At 37.8% G+C, this 27,015-nt stretch overlaps 1 protein-coding gene across 3 annotated transcripts; it reads right to left on the reverse strand.

Annotated features, from left to right (window-relative positions):
* Positions 1-56: 56 nt before the first annotated feature.
* On the reverse strand, positions 57-27,015 carry FAM221A (family with sequence similarity 221 member A). Of its 3 annotated transcripts, none has more exons than XM_032643239.1 (7): positions 26,943-27,015; positions 23,927-24,100; positions 20,682-20,872; positions 18,430-18,636; positions 13,877-13,984; positions 10,681-10,763; positions 57-382 (listed from the first exon to the last, which is right to left on the reverse strand). In XM_032643239.1, exons 1-7 carry the CDS (start codon positions 27,005-27,007, stop codon positions 314-316), a joined length of 897 nt encoding a protein of 298 aa, XP_032499130.1. In that variant the 5' UTR covers positions 27,008-27,015; the 3' UTR covers positions 57-313. The 3 variants fall into 3 exon arrangements, with proteins under 3 accessions (XP_032499130.1, XP_032499132.1, XP_032499131.1); XM_032643240.1 differs by lacking the exon at positions 57-382 and adding an exon at positions 391-665; XM_032643241.1 differs by lacking the exon at positions 13,877-13,984.

Below are 27,015 nucleotides of genomic sequence, written 5' to 3' on the forward strand. Positions count from 1 at the left end.
TTTAAAATAGCCTGAAAAAGTTAAACTATTATAAACTAAAAATATTTACCGTACTTTAAGCTTTTGGCTAATATAAAAATAACCTCATTTGTTAGGAGAGATAAAAAGTTTATATAAAGTAATAAATCATGAATTTTGACAAAAGTAGTATAAGGTATTTTCACTTAAATAAATTAAGGAAACATTCAAAAAGATATTTTTACACAGAAAAAGAAGTAAATTATTTGAGGAAAAATAAATTGTATTATTATACTTAAATAATTAACACACAAAAGACATATTTGGATGCTGGTTTTAATTTCCCCAGTAGTCTTCATGAAGATTTTGTAGTTGATGGCAATGGTGCTTTTCCTTTCTGCTTAGCAGCCTTTTCCATTTTTATCTGAAAATTTAAAATATTTGTTGATATAATAATTTGTAAAACATCCTAAAGAAAAAAAAAGTTGCACATACCTCATTTGGGTTCATGTCTTATTTATCACAGCCATTTTACACACCTAGCGGTTATTAAGCTGCTAAATACTAAAGCCACAATCTGATTGTTGAAGGGACCTAACTGCATTTTTAAAATATGGTTTGTTGGGGTATGCAAGCTCTCAACTCCTCTCCCTCGTGTGTTTCCTCTCTTCTTCTCTCTCAGAGACAGGGCAGACTTCATTAACACCCTAGAGACAGAGAGAGAATGGGTCAGAAGGAGGGGGAAGAGATAGAGAGTCTCACTTACACACACACACACCCCTTCACACACACAGCCCAGCACACGGGAGAGATTTGAGGAGTGCTGACTGAGCAGAGGACTCAGAGAATGAGCACAAAAGCGAGAACCCTGCAGAGAGGGGTCTTGTCAAAGGCTCTGTCTCTATCTCAGTGTGTGAGTATGTGTGTGTGTATATGTGTGTGTATGTGTGTGTGTATCTCAAACACAGTCAAAGAATGACAAAATTTTTTAATTAAAAACGTAATCAGGGACTTCCCTGGTGGCGCAGTGGTTAAGAATCCACCTGCCAATGCAGGGACACGGGTTCGAGCCCTGCTCCAGGAAGATCCCACATGCTGTGAAACAACTAAGCCTGTGTGCCACAACTACTGAGTCTGCGCTCTAGAGCCCACGAGCCACAACTACTGAGCCCAAGTACTGCAATTACTGAAGCCCACGTGCCTAGAGCCCGTGCTCCGCAACAAGAAGAGCCGCCACAACTAGAGAAAGCCTGCACACAGCAACGAAGACCCAACGCAGCCAAAAATAATAAATTTTTTTTAAAAAGTCATCTAGTACTGTTTGATTTCAACTTTACAAAAGCATTTTAACAAAAATAACATATAATGAATATTGCTTTGGAGAAATGATTAAATTAATTTTAATTGCCACTAAAGTTAAAAAAAAGAAAAGCTTAAATGCCTAACCTTACATCCAGCCTATGCACATTCCCTACAGCGTTACAGGATACACCTAATCCAGTTGGATTATCTCTGGAACACATACTGCTTAAAGGACAGTTACCTTTAATTCTGATTTCTACATTTCAACAGTTACCTTCCTGAAGGTTGTCCTTCTCCACTGTAACTGAAACAAAGAAGAAGCTTGCATACCCTAAGCAGCAGCCTTCTGATCTTTTAGAAACATATAAATCCTTTCCTTGGGAAAAAAAAAAAAGACTCCATAGAACAAAAAACCCACGTTCCTTTTACTGCCACTCACACTCACACACACCAATTCCAAGGCAGCACCACTGCCTTACCCCTGCAAAAGAAGGAGAGAGAAAATATGGGGCATGGTGGGTGGAGGCAAGGCCTCTTACTTCCTAATATGATGGGAATAATACAAGGAAACCAGAAGAGGCCTGGCAAAACCAGTCTACCCAATCTCACCAAACTGCAAGTAACCTCCTAAAAATAAAAGTGAATGAATCTCACCTCTGTCTCTTCCCCATTTTCTCCCTCTCTCTCTCCTCTTTGAGTTGGCTGGGAACCTCATTCAAAAATCATACACTCGGGATTTCCCTTGCGGTCCAGTGGTTAAGATTCCACACTTACCTGCAGGGTGCACGAGTTCGATCCCTGGTCAGGGAACTAAGATACTCCATGCTGCGCAGCACAGCCAAAAAATTAAATAAATAAAAATCGTTCACTCATATCACTCTTGTACACTGTAAAGGTCAACAGGCCATCTGAAGGACCCCCAAAGAACGCTCTGTTCTGAGGCAAAGATTATGGGCCTCGGAGTCAGAAGAATACCTGAATCCTACCTCTACTATTGATTAACCATCTGAGGCAAACTACTAACCAACAGTTTTGTTCTTTGTAAAAAAGGTCATAGTAATAGGCACTATGTAATAGGGTTGTTCTAAAGGTTTAAATAAGATTTTATATATATATATATATAAATCTAGGTACCTAATAAGCACTCAAATGCTAATTCCCTTACCCCTCTCATTTAGGGCCAAGTGTTACATTTGCAATAACATCAAAAAAGATCAAATGTGCTAAACAAACAACAAAAGCCAAAGCAGCATTTACTCATTTTAAATAGTACTTAGCAAATACATCCACCTAATACATTATCCAAAGAGCAAAAACACCTCCTCTTTCTCCTCCCTAATTTTCTTTAATTCTTTTATACAGCAGGTCCTTATTAGTCATCAATTTTATATACATCAGTGTATACATATCAATTCCAATTGCCCAATTCATCACACCACCACCCCCACACCCCTGCAGCTTTCCCCGCTTGGTGGCCATACATTTGTTCTCTACATCCGTGTCTCAATTTCTGCCCTGCAAACTGCTTCATCTGTACCATTTTTCTAGGTTCCACATATACGCGTTAATATACGATATTTGTTTTTCTCTTTCTTTTTTTTTTTTTTTGTGTTTTTTTTTTTTTGTGTGTTTTTCTCTTTCTGACTTACTTCACTGTGTATGACAGTCTCTAGACCCATCCACCTCTCAACAAATGACCCAATTTCGTGCCTTTTTATGGCTGAGTAATATTCCATTGTATATATGTACCACATCTTCTGTATCCATTCATCTGTCCATGGGCATTTAGGTTGCTTCCAGGACCTGGCTACTGTAAATAGTGCTGCAATGAACACTGGGGTGCATGTGTCTTTTTGAATTATGGTTTTCTCTGGGTATATGACCAGTAGTGGGATTGCTGGATCATATGGTAATTCTATTTTTAGTTTTTTAAGGAACCTCCATACTGTTCTCCATAGTGGCTGTATCAATTTACATTCCCACCAACAGTGCAAGACGGTTCCCTTTTCTCCACACCCTCTCCACCATTTATTTGTAGATTTTCTGATGATGCTCATTCTAAGTGGTGTGAGGTGATACCTCATTGTACTTTTGATTTGCATTTCTCTAATAATCAGCGATGCTGAGCAGCTTTTTATGTGCTTCTGGGCCATCTGTATGTCTTCTCTGGAGAAATGTCTATTTAGGTCTTTTGACCATTTTTGGATTGGGTTGTTTCTTTTTTTAATATTGAGCTGCATGAGCTGTTTATATATTTTGGAGATTAATCCTTTGTCCGTTGATTCATTTGCAAATATTTTCTCCCACTCTGAGGGTTGTCTTTTCGTCTTTTTTATGGTTTCCTTTGCTGTGCAAAAACTTTGAAGTTTCATTAGGTCCCATTTGTTTTTGTTTTTATTTCCATTACTCTAGGAGGTGGATCAAAAAAGATCTTGCTGTGATTTATGTCAAAAAGTGTTCTTCCTATGTTTTCCTCTAAGAGTTTTATCGTGTCTGTAATCCATTTTGAGTTTATTTTTGTATATGGTATTAGGGAGTGTTCTAATTTCATTCTTTTACATGTAGCTGTCCCGTTTTCCCAGCACCACTTATTGAAGAGACTGTCTTTTGTCCATTGTATATCCTTGCCTCCTTTGTCATAGATTAGTTGACCATAGGTGTGTGGGTATACCTCTGGGCTTTCAATCATGTTCCATTGATCTATGTTTCTGTTTTTGTGCCAGTACCATATTGTTTTGATTACTGTAGCTGTATAGTATAGTTTGAAGTCAGGGAGTCTGATTCCTCCAGCTCCATTTTTTTCCCTCAAGACTGCTTTGGCTGTGTCTCCATACAAATTTTAAGATTTCTTGTTCTAGTTCCATAAAAAATGCCATGGGTAATTTGATAGGGATTGCATTGAATCTGTAGATTGCTTTGGGTAGTATAGTAATTTTCACAATATTGATTCTTCCAATCCAAGAACATGGTATAGCTCTCCATCTGTTGGTATCATCTTTAATTTCTTTCATCAGTGTCTTATAGCTTTCTGCATACAGGTCTTTTGTCTCCTTAGGTAGGTTTATTCCTAGGTATTTTATTCCTTTTGTTGCAATGGTAAGTGGGAATGTTTCCTTAATTTCTCTTTCAGATTTTTCATCATTAGTGTATTGGAATGCAAGAGATTTCTGTGCATTAATTTTGTATCCTGCAACTTTACCAAATTCATTGATTAGCTCTAGAAGTTTTCTGGTGGCATCTTTAGGATTCTCTATGTATAGTATCACGTCGTCTGCAAACAGTGACAGTTTTACTTCTTCTTTTCCAATTTATATTTCTTTTATTTCTTTTTCTTCTCTGATTGCTGTGGCTAGGACTTCCAAAACTATGTTGAATAATAGTGGCAAGAGTGGACATCCTTGTCTTGTTCCAGATCTTAGAGGAAATGCTTTCAGTTTTTCACCATTGAGAATGATGTTTGCTGTGGGTTTGTCATATATGGCCTTTATTATGTTGAGGCAGGTTCCCCCTATGCCCACTTTCTGGAGAGTTTTTATCATCAATGGGTGTTGAATTTTGTCAAAAGCTTTTTCTGCATCTATTGAGATGATCATATGGTTTTTATTCTTTGTTAGTATGGTGTATCACATTGATTGATTTGCGTATATTGAAGAATCCTTGCATCCCTGGGATAAATCCCACTTAATTATGGTGTATGATCCTTTTAATGTGTTGTTGGACTCTGTTTGCTACTACTTTGTTGAGGATTTTTGCATCTATATTCATCAGTGAGATTGGTCTATAATTTTCTTTTTTTGTAGTATCTTTGCCTGGTTTTGGTATCAGGGTGATGGTGGCCTCATAGAACGAGTTTGGGAGTGTTCCTTCCTCTGCAATTTTTTGGAAGAGTTTGAGAAGGATGGGTGTTAGCTCTTCTCTAAATGTTTGATAGAATTCACCTGTGAAGCCATCTAGTCCCGGACTTTTGTTTCTTGGAAGATTTTTAATCATAGTTTCAATTTCATTACTTGTGATTGGTCTGTTCATATTTTCTATTTCTTCCTGGCTCAGTCTTGGAAGGTTAAACCTTTATAAGAATTTGTCCAATTCTTCCAGGTTGTCCATTTTATTGGCATAGAGCTGCTTGTGGTAGTCCCTTAGGATGCTTTGTATTTCTGCAGTGTCTGTTGTAACGTCTCCTTTTTCATTTCTAATTTTATTGATTTGAGTCCTCTCCCTCTTTTTCTTGATGAATCTGGGTAATGGTTCATCAATTTTGTTTATCTTCTCAAAGAACCAGCTTTTAGTTTTGTTGATCTTTGCTATTGTTTGTTTTTTTTTTTTTTTTGCTATTGTTTTCTTTGTTTCTATTTAATTTATTTATGCTCTGATGTTTATGATTTGTTTCCTTCTGCTAACTTTGGGTTTTGTTTGTTCTTCTTTCTCTAGTTCCTTTAGGTGTAAAGTTAGATTGTTTATTTGAGATTTTTCTTGTTTCTTGAGGTAGGCTTGTATAGCTACAAACTTCCCTCTTAGAACTGCTTTTGCTGCATCCCATAGGTTTTGGATCATCATGTTTTCATTGTCATTTGTCTCTAGGTATTTTTTGATTTCCTCTTTGGTTTCTTCAGTGATCTCTTGGTTATTTAGTAGTGTATTGTTTAGCCTCCATGTGTTTTTGTTTTTTACGTTTTTTTTCCCTTAATTCATTTCTAATCTCATAGCGTTGTGGTCAGAAAAGATGCTTGATATGATTTCAATTTTCTTAAATTTACTGAGGCTTGATTTGTGACCCAAGATGTGATCTATCCTGGAGACTGTACCAGGCACACTTGAGAAGAAAGTGTAATCTACTGTTTTGGATGGAATGTCCTATAAATATCAATTAAATCTATCTGGTCTGTTGTGTCATTTAAAGCTTCTGTTTCCTTATTTATTTTCATTTTGGATGATCTATCCATTGGTGTAAGTGAGGTGTTAAAAGTCCCCCACTATTATCGTGTTACTGTCGATTTCCTCTTTTTTGTTGTTTTTGTTTTTGTTTTTGCAGTACATGGGCCTCTCATTGTTGTGGCCTCTCCAGTTGCGGAGCACAGGCTCCGGACGGGCAGGCTCAGCGGCCATGGTTCACGGGCGCAGCCGTTCTACAGCATGTGGGATCTTCCCCGACCGGGGCACGAACCCATGTCCCCTGCATCGGCAGGCGGACTCTCAACCACTGCGCCACCAGGGAAGCCCCAATTTCCTTTTTTATAGCTGTTAGCAGTTGCCTATGTATTGAGGTGCTCCTATGTTGGGTGCATATATATTTATAATTGTTATATCTTCTTCTTGGATTGACCCCTAGATCATTATGTAGTGTCCTTCCTTGTCTCTTGTAACATTCTTTATTTTAAAGTCTATTTTGTCTGATATGAGTATTGCTATTCCAGCTTTCTTTGATTTCCATTTGCATGGAATATCTTTTTCCATCCCCTCACTTTCAGTCTGAATGTGTCCCTAGGTCTGAAGTGGGTCTCTTGTAGACAGCATATATATGGGTCTTGTTTTTGTATCCATTCAGCAAGCCTGTGTCTTTTGGTTGGAGCACTTAATCCATTCATGTTTAAGGTAATTATCGATATGTATGTTCCTATGACCATTTTCTTAATTGTTTTGTGTTTGTTTTTGTAGGTCCTTTTCTTCTCTTGTGTTTCCCACTTAGAGAAGTTCCTTTAGCGTTTGTTGTAGAGCTGGTTTGGTGGTGCTGAATTCTCTTAGCTTTTGCTTGTCTGTAAAGCTTTTGTTTTCTCCATCAAATCTGAATGATATCCTTGTGGGGTAGAGTAATCTTGGTTGTAGGTTCTTCCCTTTCATCACTTTCAGTATATCATGCCACTCCCTTCTGGCTTGTAGAATTTCTGCTGAGAAATCAGCTGTTAACCTTATGGGAGTTCCCTTGTATGTTATTTGTTGTTTTTCCCTTGTTGCTTTCAATAATTTTTCTGCGTCTTTAATTTTTGCCAATTTGATTACTATGTGTCTCGGCGTGTTTCTCCTTGGGTTTATCCTGTATGGGACTCTCTGTGCTTCCTGGACTTGGGTGGCTATTTCCTTTCCCATGTTAGGGAAGTTTTTGACTATAATCTCTTCAAATATTTTCTCTGGTCCTTTCTCTCTCTCTTCTCCTTCTGGGACCCCTATAATGCAAATGTTGTTGCATTTAATGTTGTCTCAGAGGTCTCTTAGGCTGTCTTCATTCCTTTTCATTCTTTTTTCTTTATTCTGTTCCGCAGCAGCGAGTTCCACCATTCTGTCTTCCAGGTCACTTATCTGTTCTTCTGCCTCCATTATTCTGCTATTGATTCCTTCTAGTGTAGTTTTCATTTCAGTTATTGTATTGTTCATTTCTGTTTGTTTGTTCTTTAATTCTTCTAGGTCTTTGTTAAACATCTCTTGCATCTTCTCGATCTTTGCCTCCATTCTTTTTCCGAGGTCCTGGATCATCTTCACTATCATTATTCTGAATTCTTTTTCTGGAAGTTTGCCTGTGTCTGCTTCATTTAGCTGATTTTCTGGAGTTTTATTTTGTTCCTTCATCTGGTACATAGCCCTCTGCCTTTTCATCTTGTCTGTCTTTCCGTGAATGTGGTTTTTGTTCCACAGGCTGCAGGACTGTAGTTCTTCTTGCTTCTGCTGTCTGCCCTCTCCTTAAATATTGTTTTAAATTTCCTGGCATTAACATAGCGTCTTGCACCTAGCTGACCTTTAATAATTGTTTCCTTAATAAAATTCTCCTTTATTGAGGAAAAGAGACCAAAGGCCATCCACAATGGAAGAAAATAATTTGACCCGATATATTACAGAAGCTAAGAAGCAACTCTTTAATAATATGTAAAAGTAAACTATGTTACCACAAAGGCTTCAATTATCAAAACCAATTCACACTAATCATAGATTCTTCCCCACACCCAATGATACCAATGAGTAGCAAAGGATACAAGCAAAACCAGATTCAGATGTAGCACTGCTTTCTAATGGGGCCCTGAACCCATCAGATTTAGTTTCCTAATCATCCTTTTTCCCTCAGTGGTGCTTGTCATAGTTTTTTGGAGTAAAAGATGAGTACTAACAATGTGTATGATACGTGTCAGCTCAGAGGAAGTTGTTTAGGTTTGAGTTTCTTAGTTTTTATACTCCATAACAAAGGCTGGAGAGGTTATAAGCTGTATCTCATAAATCCATAAATCACACAGGCTGAAGAGTTATAAACCACATCCCATAAATCCATAAATTGTAGATCTATTTATAATAAGCAGTCTGGATGGACCAGGTATATCCCCTAAAACATTCACAGATAAGAACTACCCCCTTTACTTTGCCACAAGCAAATACCATCAGCATGTTTTTCAAGGCAGTCAACACTACCCAAGCTCCTGGAGGAGGGAAGGAAGGAGTTCTAGAACCCTGTCCCTCATAAGCCTATGAGGAAAAACTAAAGTTCAGCTGTTAATGTGTGTGTTCTAAGAACACAGATTGATCTGATTAAACGTCTATCCTTGGGCTTCCCTGGTGGTGCAGTGGTTGAGAGTCCACCTGCCGATGCAGCGGACACGGGTTCATGCCCTGGTCTGGGATGATCCCATATGCTGCGGAGCAGTTGGGTCCGTGAGCCATGGCCGCTGAGCCTGCATGTCCGGAGCCTGTGCTCCGCAACGGGAGAGGCCACAACAGTGAGAGGCCCGCGTACCACACACACACACAAAAAAAGTCTATCCTTGATGATGCTGCAAACATAGCCTCTTCTTTCCTCACTCTATTTCATCCTCCCCCCTGAAATTCTACCACCACCTCTTTCTCTTAGATCAGAGCTTTCCATAAGAACTTTCTGTACTGCCCAACAAGGTAGCCACTAGCTACATGCGGCTACTGAGCCCCTGAAACGTGGCTAGTGTGACTGAGGAAATAATTTTTAATTTATTTAAATTTAGACATATATAGCCACATACGATGAATGGCTATAGTACAGACAATATTTATCACTGCCTTAAGTCATACCAAGGACTGTCCCCCTTTACTTTAAAGTTCTTCATTAGGAAAGATATGCTAATCTCTCTGTCCCCTACTCACTTCCTCTGCCCTTGGATGGTGTATTTATTTAATGGTCTCCTTTTTCCACACCTTTAGTTACTCAACAAGCTCTTGTTTAAGAGTTGTAGAGAATACAACAAAAAGTGATGAGTGTCTTTACTTTCATGGCACTTACTACCTAGTCAGAGAGACAATGAATGCCCACAAAGCAACTATGAAATAATCCTAAGGAAAGCACTTTGGGGAATGTACCATATGGCTAGATACAATCCCCCATGCCTCATCAAGCCAGCATCCCCTCACCTGGCAATAAACAAGAACAAAACAAAACTTTCAAATATGAACACTGACATGAAACACATCACATGTGTAAGTAAATGACGTGTGAAAGCAAATATCAATTACACCTGTATTTATCTTTTCAATTTTCCATAAATATTTATCGAAAACATGTTATGTACAAGGCACTGTACTTAGTTCTGGGGAAAATACAAATAATAAAAAATACTATACTTATCCCCAAGGAGTTTATGGTGTGGTGGTGAACTGATGAAAATTATCATTACTGAAAGCAGGGAACACATCAACACTAGTTGCTGGGCCCTGAAAATTGTTAAAATATGTTTATGTTTAGTGTTCTGCTTCTTAAAGGCTATTGGGTAATTCTAACTTGAGTCTGCCTATACCTAGAAGCCACTAAGGAGAAGAAATACTATACATTAAGAATTCAATATACAAGGACTTCCCTGGTGGCCCAGTGGTTAGGAATCCGCCTGCCAATGCAGGGGACATGGGTTCGATCCCTGGTCCAGGAAGATCCCACATGTCATGGAACAACTAAGCCCATGCACCACAACTACTGAGCCTGCGCTCTAGAGCCCACAAGCCACAACTAGTAAGCCCACGTGCCATAAATACTGAAGCCCGCGTGCCTAGAGCCTGTGCTCTGCAACAAGAGAAGCCACTGCAATGAGAAGCTCGCACACCACAACAGAGTAGGCCCCACTCACTACAACCACGGAAAGCCTGCGCACAGCAATGAAGACCCAACGTAGCCAAAGATAAATAAATTACTTAATTTTAAAAAAAGAATTCAACATATATATAATTTACAAATCTGCTCAGGTTGATCTTTATTATTGACAGTTTTATGTGTATATTTAGTCAATCTTTATGACCTCCATAAATTATCATATTCATTAGTCCTGTTTCTCTCTGAATTGTTCTAAATAAGCCTCAAGGCCTAACACTAGCTATAAGCAGACGTTATAAATTATTTTTAATGATGATCCACAATCAATATATAGTTGTTCTACAGTACCTCTGTTATAAGTAAATGCTTAATGTAAGCAGGTTTTCCTACAGACTTACCCTTTCCTGGTATCGTCTTTCAAAGAAAGCCATATCATCCTCTTCAGGTTTCCTTAAGGAAGAAACTTGACTGCTTGTACCTACTAGTAAGGAAAGAGAAAAATCTAAGTACAGTTGACCCTTGAACAACATGGGTTTGCACTGTGTATCCATTTATACTCAGATTTTTTTCAAAAAATACCTACTACACTACTGCATGCTCCTGGGTTGGTTGAATCTGCAGATGTGGAGGAACCGAGGATACAGAGGAACTGTGGATACAGAGGCCCAGCTGTAAACTTATACAAGGATTTTTCAACTGCACAGGGGTGGGGGGTCCCTAACCCAGCTGTGTTGTTCAAGAGTCAACTGTACTCATATAATTATAAATTCTTCTGAAATAAAAAACAGAAAAAAAACTTTCCTCCTTCTGAGTGATTATTTTGTGTTTTTCAAACCAGAAATGATCTAAATGAATCATTGATCCTACTCCCTCTTTTTCAGAAAGCAGGGCATCATAAGACAAAAGTAATGTTCATTGGTAAACATTCTCCAAATATTCCAGTGGTTCATATTAAATTACACCATATAGCTATTTCACATCAGAGCTCATTTAGCTTTGTTCAACTACTTTTTAAATTTTATAGCTAGAAATTCATGTAACACTGTAACAGATAATGCGCAGAAGTAACTATTGAAGGTTTGCACTAAGGTCTGAATGTTTGTGTCCCTGCCCCCTCCCCCCACCACCCAAAATTCATATGTTGAAATCCTAATGCTCAATGTGATGGTCCTAGGAGGTGGGGCCTTTGGGAGGTACTTAGATCATGAGGGTGGAGCGCTCATGAATGGGATTAGTGTTCTTATAAAAGAGACCCTTCTACCATGTGAGGACACAAGGAGAAGGCACTGGCTATGAATCAGGAAGAGCACTGTCACCAGAAAACAACCATGCTGGCAACTTTATCTGGGACTTCCCCACCTCCAGAACTGTGAGAAATAAGTTTGTGCTGTTTATAAGCAACCCAGTCTATGGTATTTTGTTACAGCCACCTGAACAGACTAAGAGAGTTTGTGTAGGCAACCGAAAGTGATGCTACTTCCTGCTTTGAAATTTTTCAAAACTAAAATAATTTTAACCATTTCCATGGTATTTACTTTTTTTATACATTGTCAAGAACTAGTTTATGTGCTGAAAGGAACTTAAAATCGCTTCAGGAAGGAAAATCTGGTTTTCCTTGTAGGTAAGCCAAGCACCTAATTCCATGGAAAAGTTCACCTTCATTTCAGGTGAATGTCTTGGTTGGGTCCCTTCACATCCAAAATAGAATATTAACCTGAACACCTGTTCTTCTTTTTAAAGCATATGAATTCACCCTCAACCAGCAACACAAAAATCATATGACTCCAGATGATCACCACAGAGTATAACCACACTGCCAACAACTACCTAATACAAACCTTGTTGAGAAAAACAAGAAAAATTGCTTAGAATATATGCTCTCTATCCATTTGTCTGTAAACCCTGGGTATTTCCCTGGATCACACTGGACCATCTGACCTAAGCTTCTTGCAGAATTACCTTCACTGAGTTACATTTTAATAAATGGTATGTTACCATTTATCTGGTAAAATGGGATATTACCACTTTATCAAAGGTAAGTATCAGAATTAACCAACCAGAGGCTGCATTTGCTGAAAAAAAGTTTTTGAAAACCTTGGGCTACTGCATCATTGAGGGTCACTACATAAATTTCTTTAAAATCCAGCATTGGGGGGCTTCCCTGGTAGCGCAGTGGTTAAGAATCCACCTGCCAACGTAGGGGACACGGGTTCGATCCCTGGCCCCAGAAAATTCCACATGCCGTGGAGCAAGAAACCCCATGTGCCACAACTACTGAGCCTGCGCTCTAGAGCCAATGAGCCACAACTACTGAGCCCGCGTACCACAGCTACTGAAGCCCATGTGCCTAGAGCTCGTGCTCCTAACAAGAGAAGCCACTGCAATGAGAAGCCCTCACACCACAACGAAGAGTAGCCCCCACTCTCCACAACTAGAGAAAGCCCGCGCGCAGCAACGAAGACCCAACGCAGCCAAAAATAAAAACAAATAAATAAATTTATTTAAAAAAAAATCCAGCACTGGTACAACTTTCTTGTGCACCGAGGAATTCATGGCTCCTCCTTTCTAATAAGGAAAAGTATTTAACTGATCTCACCTTCCTTTTTGTACCTTGGCTACCACTACAACTCAGTCAAAACTGCAGCTTAATGTAATAGTTACATCAACTTTGAAAGTTGACACAACTCACAGATATCAAGAATGAACTAGTGGTCAGCAGTGGGAAGAGGGAAATTGGGGAGGGGCAAGATAGGGGAAGGGGATTAAGAGACAGAAACTACTACATATAAATAAGCTACAAGGATATATCGTACAGCATAGGAAATATAGCCAATATTTTATAACAACTTTAAATAGAGTATAATCTATACAAATTCTGAATCACTATGTTGTATACCTGAAAGGAATATAATACTGTAAATCGACTATACCTCACTAAAAAAAAGTGACACAATTGTGTCCTTTTCTTTTATTTTGATTTCTTACTTCTATCTACATCTTATAATTACTTCATTGTGCAAATCCCTTGCGCAAAAAGTCAGTGTACATGAAAAGGTTGTATGAAAACACAAATAAATCAAAGAAAATTCTCATTTCAGAATATTTTAAAATATTAAATACCTCATAAATCATACAAATTCCTTCTTCGTTTTTATTCTTGTTTTCAATAAAGGAAATAGAATACTTAAAAATGTATAAAAATGAACTTTATTCATTTTTATGTGCAATTTATAAATGGTAAAACCTTGCTAATCTATAATTATCAAGGGATTACACCTTGTTTGGGAGAGCCTAAAGGATCAAGGCAATTAGTCCACTAGAGGGCTCTCTTATTCAGATCAAAGCAATAACATGTCCCAGAATAAGGTTTTAAAACTCCAAATTTTTGTATTATCAGAATCCTCATAATTCCAAGATTTAACAATTTTTTCCCAATTAAAATGAAGATTATTGCTTTTTCTCAGTGTCTGGACAATATAAAAGTGAAACGGTAATCAAATTGTGGTAATACTGGAAAAAAAGAGTAATCTGGAAAATGTATCAATCTATATTCTTTACTACATCCAAAAATATTTCTCGATTTAATTTCATTACCATCTGTTAGTGTTTCTGGAGAAGAGCTAGATGATGCTTGAAATGCTTTTAGAAATGGGTGGTCCATGGCTGTAACTGGAGAGTCTAAAAATTCACCTGAAGGTGCACCTGAGAATAAAATATGTGAAGAATGAAAATTAAACCTTTATTTGTTAGGATACAAAGAAGTTATTTCAAATGTGAAATAAATTAGAGCCCCAAGCAGAATCATTATAAAAATCCTTTCTGTACAATGAAAATTTTTGTTTATATAAATTTTTGCCATATAAGGTAAAGGCAAATGGATAAAAGTACTTCTGCATTTCTCAGAGAACTTTCTCACAGAAAAAAAAAAATGCATGAATGTAATTGTATGTCAGCAAAGAAGTATAAGACCTTAACACAATCACAAAACATTATCAAAAGCAAGACATTCAGAATTTAAAAACCTCTAGTTAAAGAGGATAGAATAAGTGTATTTTTCCTCTATTCCTTACTGGGAAACCATCTAAAAACAAAATATGAAAAAATAAAGAAAACTCCTTCAATGAAATGGGGAAACAATCATAATCCTAAACCACAAACTACAAAGACCAACTGCTACATTCACTTTTGGACCGAAAGGAAGGAAGCTGCAGAAAAAATTAATAAGTCCTCTACTTCTTCACAAACCACCCCTCCCCCACATGCCTATCCCCATCCACGGGTAGAGAGAAGGAAATAAACTCTTAGTCCTTTCCTATAAAGTGAATAGTGTGGGACAATTGCTCAGCCTTTCAGATTCCTGCACCCCTCCTTCCCCAGCTCCTCCCTCTTGTGACCTGTGGGAAGATCAGAGAAAGGGGCTCAGGTCCAGCCAGGTCCTTGTGTGTTCTCTGGTGGCCGTGTGTGCTACTGATCTCAAACGCTAAAGGCTGGGAAAAGTTGCAATTTAGTCTCTCAGCTTGGTAGGGCCTGGTAGCCTCACACGCTCTCACTAGAAGTACAGACCTCTCAGCTGCCTGCCACTTTTTCTACCGAATCCCCCAGAGCTCAGGGGAACCACATCTAGCTCTGCTCTGCAGTCACCTTTGGCCCCTTGCTATGACAGATGCTATGGCAGGCCCACTGCCTCACAGCTCACCTGCCTTCCAAGCACCCCACAGGAGCTGGGAATTACTACAGGCTCCTTCAGTATCACAAAGGAACAAATTCCAGCAAAAGATCATCTCTGTCCAGGACTCTACATGGCTAATGGAGCAGACGTCCCTCTGCTCCGGGCTCCCCTACATCTAAAATCAAGACAAAAACATCTTACGTTTCCTCTCCTCGTTCTCATCTTTCCTCACCCCACCTTCCAGCAGAGGCCAGAAGGAAAAGTTTTTTTTTCTTTCTATGATAAAGATACTTAAGTGATAAAATACCAGAAGTCACAAAAAGGCAAAGATGCCGGCTACTAACACTATTACTTAGCATTGTTCTGAAAGTACCAGTCATTCTGATTGGTCAAAGAGTAAGAAGAGTCATAAACATTGGAAAGGAAGAAGCAAAACTATCATTACAGTTGACCTTTGAACTGTGCAGGGGTTAAGGGTGCCGACCCTTCACGCAGTCAAAATCCACATATAACTTTACCGTCAGCCTTCCGTTATCCACGGTTCCATATCTGCAGATTCAACCAACTACAGATTGTATAGTATCATAGTGTTTGCTACTGAAAAAAAATCCATGTATAAATGGACCCTTGCAGTTCAAAGCCCTGTTGCTCAAGGGTCAACTGTATATGCAAAATCAACTAAAGATATACATTTAAAATCTTAAGATTAAGTAATAATGACTGGTAACAAAAGCAGCATACAACATTTCCTTTTCCATAAGCAAACAATAATCAGCTAGAAAATATAAAGGAAGGGAAAAATCCATATATGATAGCTATAAAAACGATGAAATATCTAGAAATAAAATTAAGAATTGTGCAGGACTTCCATGAAGGTAACTTCAGAATTCCACTAAGCTACACAGAGGAAGACAAAGAAATGAAGAGACTCAATATTTTAAAACAGCAAATCTTCCTATATTAATCTACATATTCAACTAAAATAATAGAAAGTTTTGTAATAATAGAATGTTTTTAAAAAACAATGCCAAAGGTCTGAAAGAATTAAAAGGGAAGAATAGGTCAGGAAAATTCTAAAGTAAAAAAATGAAGTCATACATATTAATTTATTATAAAGCTGTAGTAATGAAAACAATAAGGTAGTCGCACAGAAATAGACAATAATGAGTCTGACTAATGAGCCCAGAACAATTTTGGGGTTGAACCCAGTCCTACCACTTACTAGCTGAATAACACAGAACAAGATGTTTTACTACTCTGTGCTGAGTTTCCTCATCTGCAAAAAGGATTAATAATAGCACCTAACTCAGAGCTGTTGTGAGGATTAAATGAGGTAATAGATACAAAGATGCTGGAACAAGCCTCGCAGTACAAAGTCGTAATTATCATCAACAACATCATTACCATCATTTTTTGTTTGCCACTGATAACTGGGTTTTCTGTAACTGTTGCATGAGCCTAATACAATCATGTATCCATAAAAATTGAAAAAGGATTTATTTATGGAATTTAACAAGCTAGTTATAAAATAACCTAGAAGAGAAAATGCACAAATATATCAAGGCAATCCTGAAAAATGAACACAAACAGGAAGAATTTACCATATCAATTATCAAAGCACACTATGAAGAACAATAATTAAAAATACGAAATATTGGCACAAAATATGCAATTAAGGCCAATGGCAAAAAATAGAAAGTACAATAGAATATGGTAAAGGTAAAGTTTCAAATTATTTGGGAAAAATGGTGTTTGTATAACTTGCCATTGATTTGGACAAAAACCAAAGTTATATACACCTCATACTTTCACAAAAAGTAAATTCCAGATACATAAGAAAGCTAAACATAAAAGCAAAAAAATTAAGCATTAAAGTAAAATGAAGGAGAACATATTTATAAAATTAGAGTAGGGAAGGCCTGTTTCCTACATTTAAAAACTGTAAAACAACAACAATAAGAAGTAAAAAACCCAAAAGACAAATGACATATTGGAAGAAAATATCTGCAAAATAAATACAAAGGGTTAGTATACAGAATATATAAGAAGACTTCTTATAAACCAATGAGAAAATAGAAAAACATAAAAATAAGCAAAGTATATGGACAGACAATTCACAGAAAGTAAAATGGACACTAAATATAAGAATACTCTCATCTCACTAATAATGAGGGAAATCAACTGAACTGAAACAATGATAACATTTTCACACATTAGACTGGCAAAAAATCTAAGTTTAATGACATCAATGATCAGCATAAATGTTTGGAAATAGGTAAGCTAAAACATCACTAAAGGAAGTATAAACAAGTACAGCATTTTTGGAGGGCAATTCGACAGAACGTATTACAATTTCACACATGCATACTCTTCAACCCAACAATTCTACTTCTCTCCATCTGCCTTAGAGTCAAATTCACATAGTACACAAGGAAGCGAGTTCAAGGATTTGGCGGGCACGATGTTTGTAAAGGCAAAAAAATAAAATGGAAACAATCTAAATGCCATGAACAAGGAAATGGTTCAGAAAACTGATATATATCTATAGTGTGGAATACTACGAAGCAGTTAAAATATAAGTAGATTTGTATATCCTGATATAATAGGCCTTCAAAAATTATTCTAAGTTTAAAAAAAGTAAATGTACGTTTACATTATAAAAATGTATGTTAAAAAGAGAAATACAAATCAATTGATGACAGCAAATTACCCTCTAGGAAAGCATCTGGGGTTAAGAAAAGTGTTCAAGGGGGACTTGTTGGAATCTGTTTTAACAAGAAAATATTGATTTATGTTTTTGTAATCTTTGTAATGAAAAAAATAAAAGTAATACATGCTTTTTATGAAAAAAAAAAATCCACACACATAGAAGTATTTAAAGTAGATAGGAACCATAGTTCTTTTTCCCAGAAGGATCCAACTACCTTCAATAGTTTGAGATATATCCAATTAAACTTCTCTGTATATTACTTTAAGTTTTTATATATGCAAGTGGATATATTTGTGTGCATACATGTAGACATACATGCATATGATCATATATTACTACAGATGTGATAACATGTACACACATGTATGTACATACACACATGGACAAAAGCCTATGTTTCCAAAATGAGATGGTTATAATGGCAAAAATTACATACAATAGGATAACAGGTAAACTGTATCATATCAAATAAAACAAATTATTATTCCGCTATTACAAACAATGGGGTTGTGAGTTGGGATTTCGGTATGAGTATTGGGGTAGGAGTGATCTTTTATGTTTTCTAATTTTTCTGTAATAATCATACATCGGATAGTGACAATAAAATCTTTTTAAAAAAATAAAAATCAAATGAGAGAATATTTTTTGAAAATAACATGAAGAACTTAAAGTGCAAAACAAATACAAGGCTTCATTATTGTTAGCACACATAACACATATTGTGTTAGCACAATATGACAAGCTCACAGTTCATATATCGTCACTTACCAATTCCACTGTCATCTAATCGCATGTAGTCTTCTGCCAGCGAGCTAAAGCCAGTTAATCCTCCCATTGCTGCATAAGGAACGTCCCGTCCCACCAGTTTTCTCTGAGCCAGTCTTTCTTCCTTAGTTTCCACTACTGTGTAATGGGCATATGCAGGCTGACCACAAGCACAAGTGAAGCAGCTATGGAATCCTGAACACTGAGAACCTGAATCAAGATGTAAACCAAGTTAAACATTTTAAAATATAGGTAATGAGCTGTATGCCCTGTAAACCACTTAGCTTGGCCAAAATCACCTGAATCTGGATCCCTCATACACTGTGCTCTGGCCCCTGTACCTCTTACCCCTAGCCCCTGAACTCACTCCCTCCCAGCCACTGCTCTTACTTTTAAAAGATGCTAAAATGGTAAGAGAGTCCATAGCAAAAAAGAAAAAATTGGAAAAACCAATCAGGACTAAAGGAAACTGAGCTAAACATTGGAGAGCCAGGAAATACAGGCCCTCTCCTCAAATACTGAGTTAAAAGCAGGTATGGGGGGGGACAACCCAGTGGTGAAGAAATAATGTGGAAACGTCTCTGTGGGTCAATTCCCCATAAAAGCCATATTGGAAGGCCAACCCAAAGACATAGAAAGATGCAACAGAATACTGTTTAACAACAAAAAGGAAAGAAGTACTGACGCATGTTACAGCATGGACGAATCATAAAAACATTACACTAAGTGAAAGATGCTAATCAGAAAAGACCACATACTCCATGATTCCACTTATATGAAATGTCTAGAACAGGCAAATCCACAGAGACAGAAAGTAGATTATTGGTCATCTAGAGCTGAGGGGAGGAAGAAATAGGAATGACTGCTAATTGATATGGAATTTCTTTTTGGAGTGATGAAAATATTCTAAAACTTATTGTGGTAATGACTGCACAACTCTGTGAATATATTAAAACCCATTAGGTTGTACCCTCAAAATGGATGAATTATATAGTATGTGAATCATATCAATAAAATTACTGTTTGTAAAAAAAAAAAATAACAAGCCACATTGAAATGAAAAGTCCAGAATACACCATTAACAAAATCTTTACACACTCACACTTCTGACAAATGTGTACGGGAACCAAGGCACATAATAAATAAGTTTTATTCAAATACTTCCATACTTCATCAGTGAAACATGTTTATTTCTGCCACTGTCATTAAAAATGTTTTATAACATATTTCATCATAAGATTTCAATTCAAGATACTACAAAAAGAACTGGAAAAACTATCTCCTGAAGAAAAATATTTTACCCATTTTTTAAAAAATCCTATCTAGGGCTTCCTTGGTTGCACAGTGGTTAAGAATCCGCCTGCCAATGCAGGGGACACGGGTTTGAGACTTGGTCTGGGAAGATCCCACATGCCGCAGAGCAACTAAGCCCATGCGCCACAACTACTGAGCCTGCACTCTAGAGCCCGTGAACCACAACTACTGAGCCCGTGTGCCACAACTACTGAAGCCCGCGTGCCTAGAGCCCATACTCTGAAACAAGAGAAGCCACCACAATGAGAAGCCAGCACACCGCAACAAAGAATAGCCCCGGCTAGCCAAAACTAGAGAAAGCCAGTGCGCAGCAATGAAGACCCAATGCAGCCAAAAATAAATAAGTAAAAATAAAATAAAAATTTTAAAAGAATTAAAAAAATATATCCTATTTATTTCAAAGGGTTTTTAAAAGGATGATGAAGAGGAAGGGTATATGGGATGGTGGCTGGGATTTGGGTATAGGTATCGAGATAAGGGTGCTATTGCCTACAAAGTGTTAAAAGCATCATGTTACATTTTGCTTTTCCCATCAATCTATGTCTTAGGCAATAACATAATAATCTGCCAGCAAATTATACAAATTTTTTAGACTTATAAAATCCTTTTTAAGGATTATTATTCTGTAAATAGAATTCAGTTGGTAAAACGTCCACAATTCAAAAATTTGAATCAGATCACATCTAGTGATTCTTTAAAATCTATTATTATTACTTATTTGAATTACATGAGATTAAGGTTGAGATTAGAGATTAAGGTTGATGACTGCAAAGCATATAAATAACTGAGATTTTCCACAAAAATAAAATTTTAGAGTAGATATCCATCATCCTAGTTGTTTAATGTCGCTGTAGCTGAATGAAACTGGCACAGAGACACATTAAACATTCAATAAGGAGATAAAAGCATTCTGTTTGTGTGTTTATCATAATGTAACTCACAGGCATTGCACATAAAGCCAGGCCCAGCACTATGCTGATCAGCAAAGTGCTTGCACCTGCAGCGAATGGGCTGCATGCCATTCAGAGGCACGTAGAGGTAAGCCCTGCATGGGCAGCCCGTCACTTGACAAGGCAGACTGATGGGGCGCTGCTGAGGAATCGTTTCAAAGTCAGTTTTATGTTGCTTATACCTAAAAAAAATAAAAGAGAAGAAATAAAAGCACAATGCAGGTACTGCCAGAAATGACAACTGCTGTTCTGTTAAATGCAAAATGATTCTTTTTCATTTTTATTTTTCTTTCATTGTTCTTATCAGTAAGGTTGAAAATACACTCCCCTGCATGCAGTATTTGTCAGCTATGTTGCTTTGGTCAGAAAAATCTTCACCCATCTAGATTTTTATTTTTAATTATTTAAGAAGAATTTTCACAACAATATACAAAGAAATAGCAAATAATTATCTTAAAATACCACTACAGATTCTTTAATAAAGAAGCACAACCCAAGAGCATGAAAAAACTTCTTCATGAAAATTCTTTTTATCAAAGTGCATTATTTACATTTATTTTCACAGGTTTGCTACTTAAAATTGAAATAAGTTCAATAAACGTATAATAATGCTATTTATTTTAATATAATTTAATTTTTAACTTTAAACTTCAAAATAAATTATCAACACCTTTCAAAGCCAAAGCTCTTTGTTAAAATGCTGTACCTAATTTTCTCAGGCCACTGGCTTCCTTCTCATTAAGTGATACTCAGTAAAATAATATTAAATTTATTATTCTCAATATTATCCTAGGTAACAGAAGTTAAAATAACGAGATACCATTTTTCACTTAGCAAAGAGAGCCAAAGTTTTCTTAACTGTACATATTTCACAGTGCTGTCAAGAGTGTTACAAAAGAACCAATCCCATTTAATAGGGTTTCAAGAAACATAACAAGATGCATCCTTTAACCTAGATGGTTCATTTTTGAAGAATATACCCTAAGAAAATTATTCCATGTATATAAAGAGCTTTGTGCATAAGGATAGCATTAGCAACAGTACTTACAATAGCAATATATATAAAGCATACTCATAATAAGGGAATGGATAAGTATATTACTAGAAGACAGTTTTCAAACTCTTTTACCAGTGAAAACTTTTCTTTAAATAAAATCTTTTACAGAACCATAATACTATACAAAATAGATTGAAGCAGAATTGGTTAAAGCAAGGCGAAGAGCCATAATTGGAGTCTGTCCTCCCCCTAACTTGCCCTTCCACCTGGTACGCCCCTGAGACTCCGTCATAGCTCTGGGGAAAACACAGTGAACACCACTGGACTAGCTGGAATATAAGCAGGTATTAAAAATCTTGTTTGCAATTACTACGAACCATGTGGAAACATTTCCATGATTCTGTAATGAAAAACTGGTTCAACATTTATACATACATATAATTAACAACTAAATGAACTATGTAAAGAAAAAAGTACATGAACATAGTAAAACATATTAACAGCAGCTGGCTTTAGGTGGTGAGTCTTCTTCCTATGTTTCTATATATCCCTCATTTTCCTTAAATAACCAATGTTTCACATCCATAATAGGGAAATATTAATTCAGACAGAGATCTCACTGAGTGACTGGTACTAAAGAACTTTTCCATCCAAGTGGGGTTGGGTCACTTTTGAAGGTTAATTCCATGCTGTACAATTATACATAGATATGAGACTGGCACTAAATTTTTACAAGGATAAATGATAAAACTAACATAAATTTACCAAAGTCCTCTTCATTTCTGAAAGATATCAACATAACCCTCATCCTCCATTCCTCCACAGTGTTTTTATTTGGGGTTGCTAAATAAATTTCAAGTCAATCTATACACAACATTACTTATCCTAGCAACTGCCTAACAACCTCCAGCAAACTGCAAGTCTGTAAACAGCAACTATACAGAGTACCTCAGGAAAGAGCCCCAGAAACTATCAGAACAGGGTGGCTCTCCCATGGTTCCTTTGGAACAGAAAGTTGAAGTCGTTACCTAAAACCACGTAATAGTTTCTGTGATTTTTCCTTGAAGCAGCTTTGTCCTTTTGAGCTTTACAACTAAGACCTGTGACAGTCACAAAATTTAAAGTAGAACAGGATAAACACAGCAAAATGCAAACCTCAGGTATAGGTAACATACATCAATGGTTGGAGCCTCATGTATTTCCTTTCCTCCATGCGCTTTTCTCAGAAGAGGACCACTTATAATAAAAAGCTGTGTGCTTGTATTTTTGTTTAAAGAAAGATATACACACACACACACACACACACACACACAGTTGACCCCTGAACAATACAGGTTTAAACTGCGGATTTTTTTTTTCAGTAAATATGCAGTAGGCCCTCAGTATCCATGGCTTCCTCATCTGGGCATTAAACCAGCCACGTATTGTGTTCCTACTATGTTTATGATCTGAGGGTGGCTGAATCCACATCTGCAGACAGGAGGGCCCAGCTATGGGACTCGAGCATCCCCAGATTTTGGTGTCCGCAGTGGGTTCTGGAACCAATCCTTCACAGGCGTGAGTGTGTGTGTGTGTGTGTGTGTGTAAATAAGAGAAAGGTAGTCATACAACACACTTCTTAAAGTGTAAAGGGAGATTAGTAAATGTGAGGAGAAATGCTTCTATTTGTAGATTGGTAACCTGTTCAGTGTAGCTCAACTCAAGCAACTCTAAAATCAGTTCTGCATAACTTATGTAAGCTGAAGAATGGCTATGTGGGGGTCGATTACACCATACTCTCCAATATTGAGTGTGTCTGAAAATGTTCATAATGAAAGGTGAAAATGAATAAATAAAATAAACTCTTTCTGCAGAGAAAAAAATAAAATCAGCTCTGCAGTCTGATGACCCATCCTCTACTACCTTGTCCAGTGGTGGGAGAGGCAGACTCTGTTCCCCAGCCTAACTGAAAGATCCCTGGCAAAGCCACAGGGGCACCAATATCTTTCTAACCAATGGTAAGACAAAAGATGCTTAAGGTGATAAACTCCATAATGAGTTCTAATCTGATACAACAGAAATTTTTAAAATATAGCCCCCCAAAACCTTAAATAATTTCTGGCATATTATTGGTATATAAAAGCCTGTTTTCAAATGTTTTCCAATGATCACCAATAATGGTATTTATAGAAGGAAGATATGCTCTGCTACAGTTTTATACTTCCTAATCACCAGAAACCTTAGCAATAAAATATCTTACCTATGGGTACAAAAACACAGTGTCTCTGGACCCACAAGTTTACAATCCATTCCAGTTGGTGATCGCCAGCTCACGAATAATCTGTTCTGTAAACGCATAGGTAAGACTTTTCTTTTGTATTCTTCATATTCTTCAGGAGTAAAAAGTTTCCCTCCATCATCCTCACCAACAATTCTACAACAAAAAAATACTTCTCTTAAGCCTTGTGGATTTATTTTCCAGGTTAAAAATACTAAAATTAAGCTATACTTGTATAGTAAAAGGAAACGCTGCTTCGGCTTTTTTACTTAGGCTCATGTTAATAGCAAAATTACACACAATAGTAATAAAGCTTTTGCTTCCCATATAAAAGAGAATTATGAATAAGGAAGTCAATGAATTCATAACATCTGACTTCAATGATCCAGGTTTACCACTAGAGAATTACCACATATTCATCTGTTTCTCCTTTGATTCTGAAGCAAACATGCTCATTTTTCCCATTAAAAGCCAGAGCCCAAACTGCTAAAAAATTCTAATATTTTCCCCCTTAAACAATAGCCCCCCCAAAAAAACAAATGGTACAAAAAACATCGACGCTGAAGACAACATAACTAGTGCCCACACCTGACTCCAAACCCTGGCCAGGAATTTAAACTAAGATGGGACCCACAAACACCCTTGGATCTGCACCAGCTCAAACCCAACATATGCATTGAGTAATCAGGTGCAACATTGTTTAATTCCAGAAGACCGACCTCAAAATTTTATGGGAAAAATTAAGCCAACACTATTTCTTAATTTCTTAGGAAATTAAGAATTGGACTCCCTGGAGGAAAAGGAAGCACAATTAAAATTGAAGAAATATCTCCTTGAAAATACCTCCTTTAAAAGTCATGAAAAATGTTGTTTGCAGAATGCTACATAATTTTTGGTGCAATCCATACTCTTTTCCATACTTTTAAGCCTTTACCTGAGGTAGATAAATAAAACCAACTCAGAGGCTATGAAACCATTACAAGCTTCTTCCTTACTTAAATAATTTAGATACACAATAGTAAAAAAAATAAAAACAAAGGGCATTTTATTCTGAGATAAGTTTTGGGCCACTTTATTATAGCTACCAAGAAGTATACCAACAGGTACTAAAAAGACCTTAAGATCAATGCAGATCTTTAAAGAAAGAGATCATTTGATTTTAAGTTCTAAACCAGTGTAGCTCAAACTTTATTTACAGAATCCCGAAGAAATCTAGTTCAAATGCAGATTACGATTAAAATGCCTGAAGAGGGCCTGGTGATGCTCCCTGGTGATGCCATGACTGCTACACTTTGAGCAGCAAGCCCCTAACTTTTAGAGAATTATTCCAGGCAGTTTATGTTTGAAAAATAATTTCCTCCCAGGCCCTAACATTTTCTGGGCCAGGCAAGAGACTACAACTGAAGGCCCACATTCCACATACCTGAATATCTAAATATCTAAGTTATCAGTCAACATCAGGACCCAGCAACTTGCTCCCAAGGAAATGTAAGACTTGGAGCCTCAAAGAGCCCGCTCTGCCCTACATGAGGGCTGGGTGGAAGCTGTTCTGGGCACAAGTCTCCTTGCATTACCCGAACCAGGAATGAGGCCTGACCCATCAAGCTTCTCACCCTCACTTTTTCTGGCTCAGAATTACCAAGGCATTTCTAGGCATTACCCAAAAGTATGTCACCTAGACAGCCAGAGGGAAGTGCAGTCAGATAGGAACTCATTTGCCCAAGTAATGTGGGGCGACCACCTTTAAGCAGAGCAACTCCTCTGGCTTGGGTTTCAGGCCACTCAAGCTTCCCAGGTGAGGATATGATCGTCTCACTTCCCCCTTATACACACACACACACACACACACACACACACACACACACACACGCCTCAACTCCCCTTCCTCCTGCCTGTCCCTCTCCAGTAATTCCCACTCACCCAGTTTCCCAACTGTCAAAAACAAATACCGTATGCTAACACATATATATGGAATCTAAGAAGAAAAAAAAAAAGGTCATGAAGAACCTAGGGATAAGACAGGAATAAAGATGCAGACCTACTAGAGCACGGACTTGAGAATATGGGGAGGGGGAAGGGTAAGCTAGGACAAAGTGAGAGAGTGGCATGGACATATATACACTACCAAACGTAAAATAGATAGCTAGTGGGAAGCAGTGGCATAGCACAGGGAGATCAGCTAGGTGGTTTGTGACCACCTAGAAGGGTGGGAGGGAGGGAGATGCAAGATGGAAGAGATATGGGAACATATATATATGTATAACTGATTCACTTTGTCATAAAGCAGAAACTAACACACCACTGTAAAGCAATTATACTCCAATAAAGACATAAAAAAAAAACAAAAAAAACCTTTCTTGGTAGACCGGAAAAACACATCGCTACAGGTGCATCGGTCTTTGTCAGGGCCCCAGACAGTGAATCACTCCCTAAAGCCCTAGGAGCGGCTGCACTTCCAGTTTCCAGAGAAGAGTTTCTCCAGAACCACCAACACTACACCAGTGTCTTTCTCTTAAAACCTGCCCCTCGGGGTTGGGAGCACGGTTAGAAGTTCACAACTTACCCTATTACTAAGTTAACATGCAAACTTGATGTCTGCTTTTACAGGCCCCGAGTACTCAACGTGTAATCTACACTGGCAGTTTAGAAGAACACACAAAAAAAAGAATCTTTGCATAAATCTAGTTAATAATCCTTCCTCAAATAGGTCAGAGCGGGAGGCCTTTTAAATTGCCTCGGAAGAAACTTATTAGAATAGAACTGCGTGTCAGTACAATATTTAATTACAGAAAGAGAAAACCTGCAGTCAATGTAAGCTTCCCCCACCAGCCCGGTAAGGGATTCCGGGAGCCCCCGCGAGCCAGCGCTGGGCCCCTGCCTGCGCCTCCAGCGCTCCTCCCGCGACGGGGGCCGGGCCCGCCCGCGCCTCCAGAGCTCCTCCAGCGAGAGGGACCGGGCCTGACCGGGGCCTCCTGGCCCCGCGGAGCCACCGCCTCACCTCCGGTACTCCATGTACTCGTCCACGGCCGCCGCGCTGCCGGCGGGCAACGTCAGCCGCTCCATGGCGGTCG

The sequence above is a fragment of the Phocoena sinus genome, chromosome 9 (genome assembly GCF_008692025.1).
Source record: "Phocoena sinus isolate mPhoSin1 chromosome 9, mPhoSin1.pri, whole genome shotgun sequence".
Classification (NCBI taxonomy): Eukaryota; Metazoa; Chordata; class Mammalia; order Artiodactyla; family Phocoenidae; genus Phocoena; species Phocoena sinus.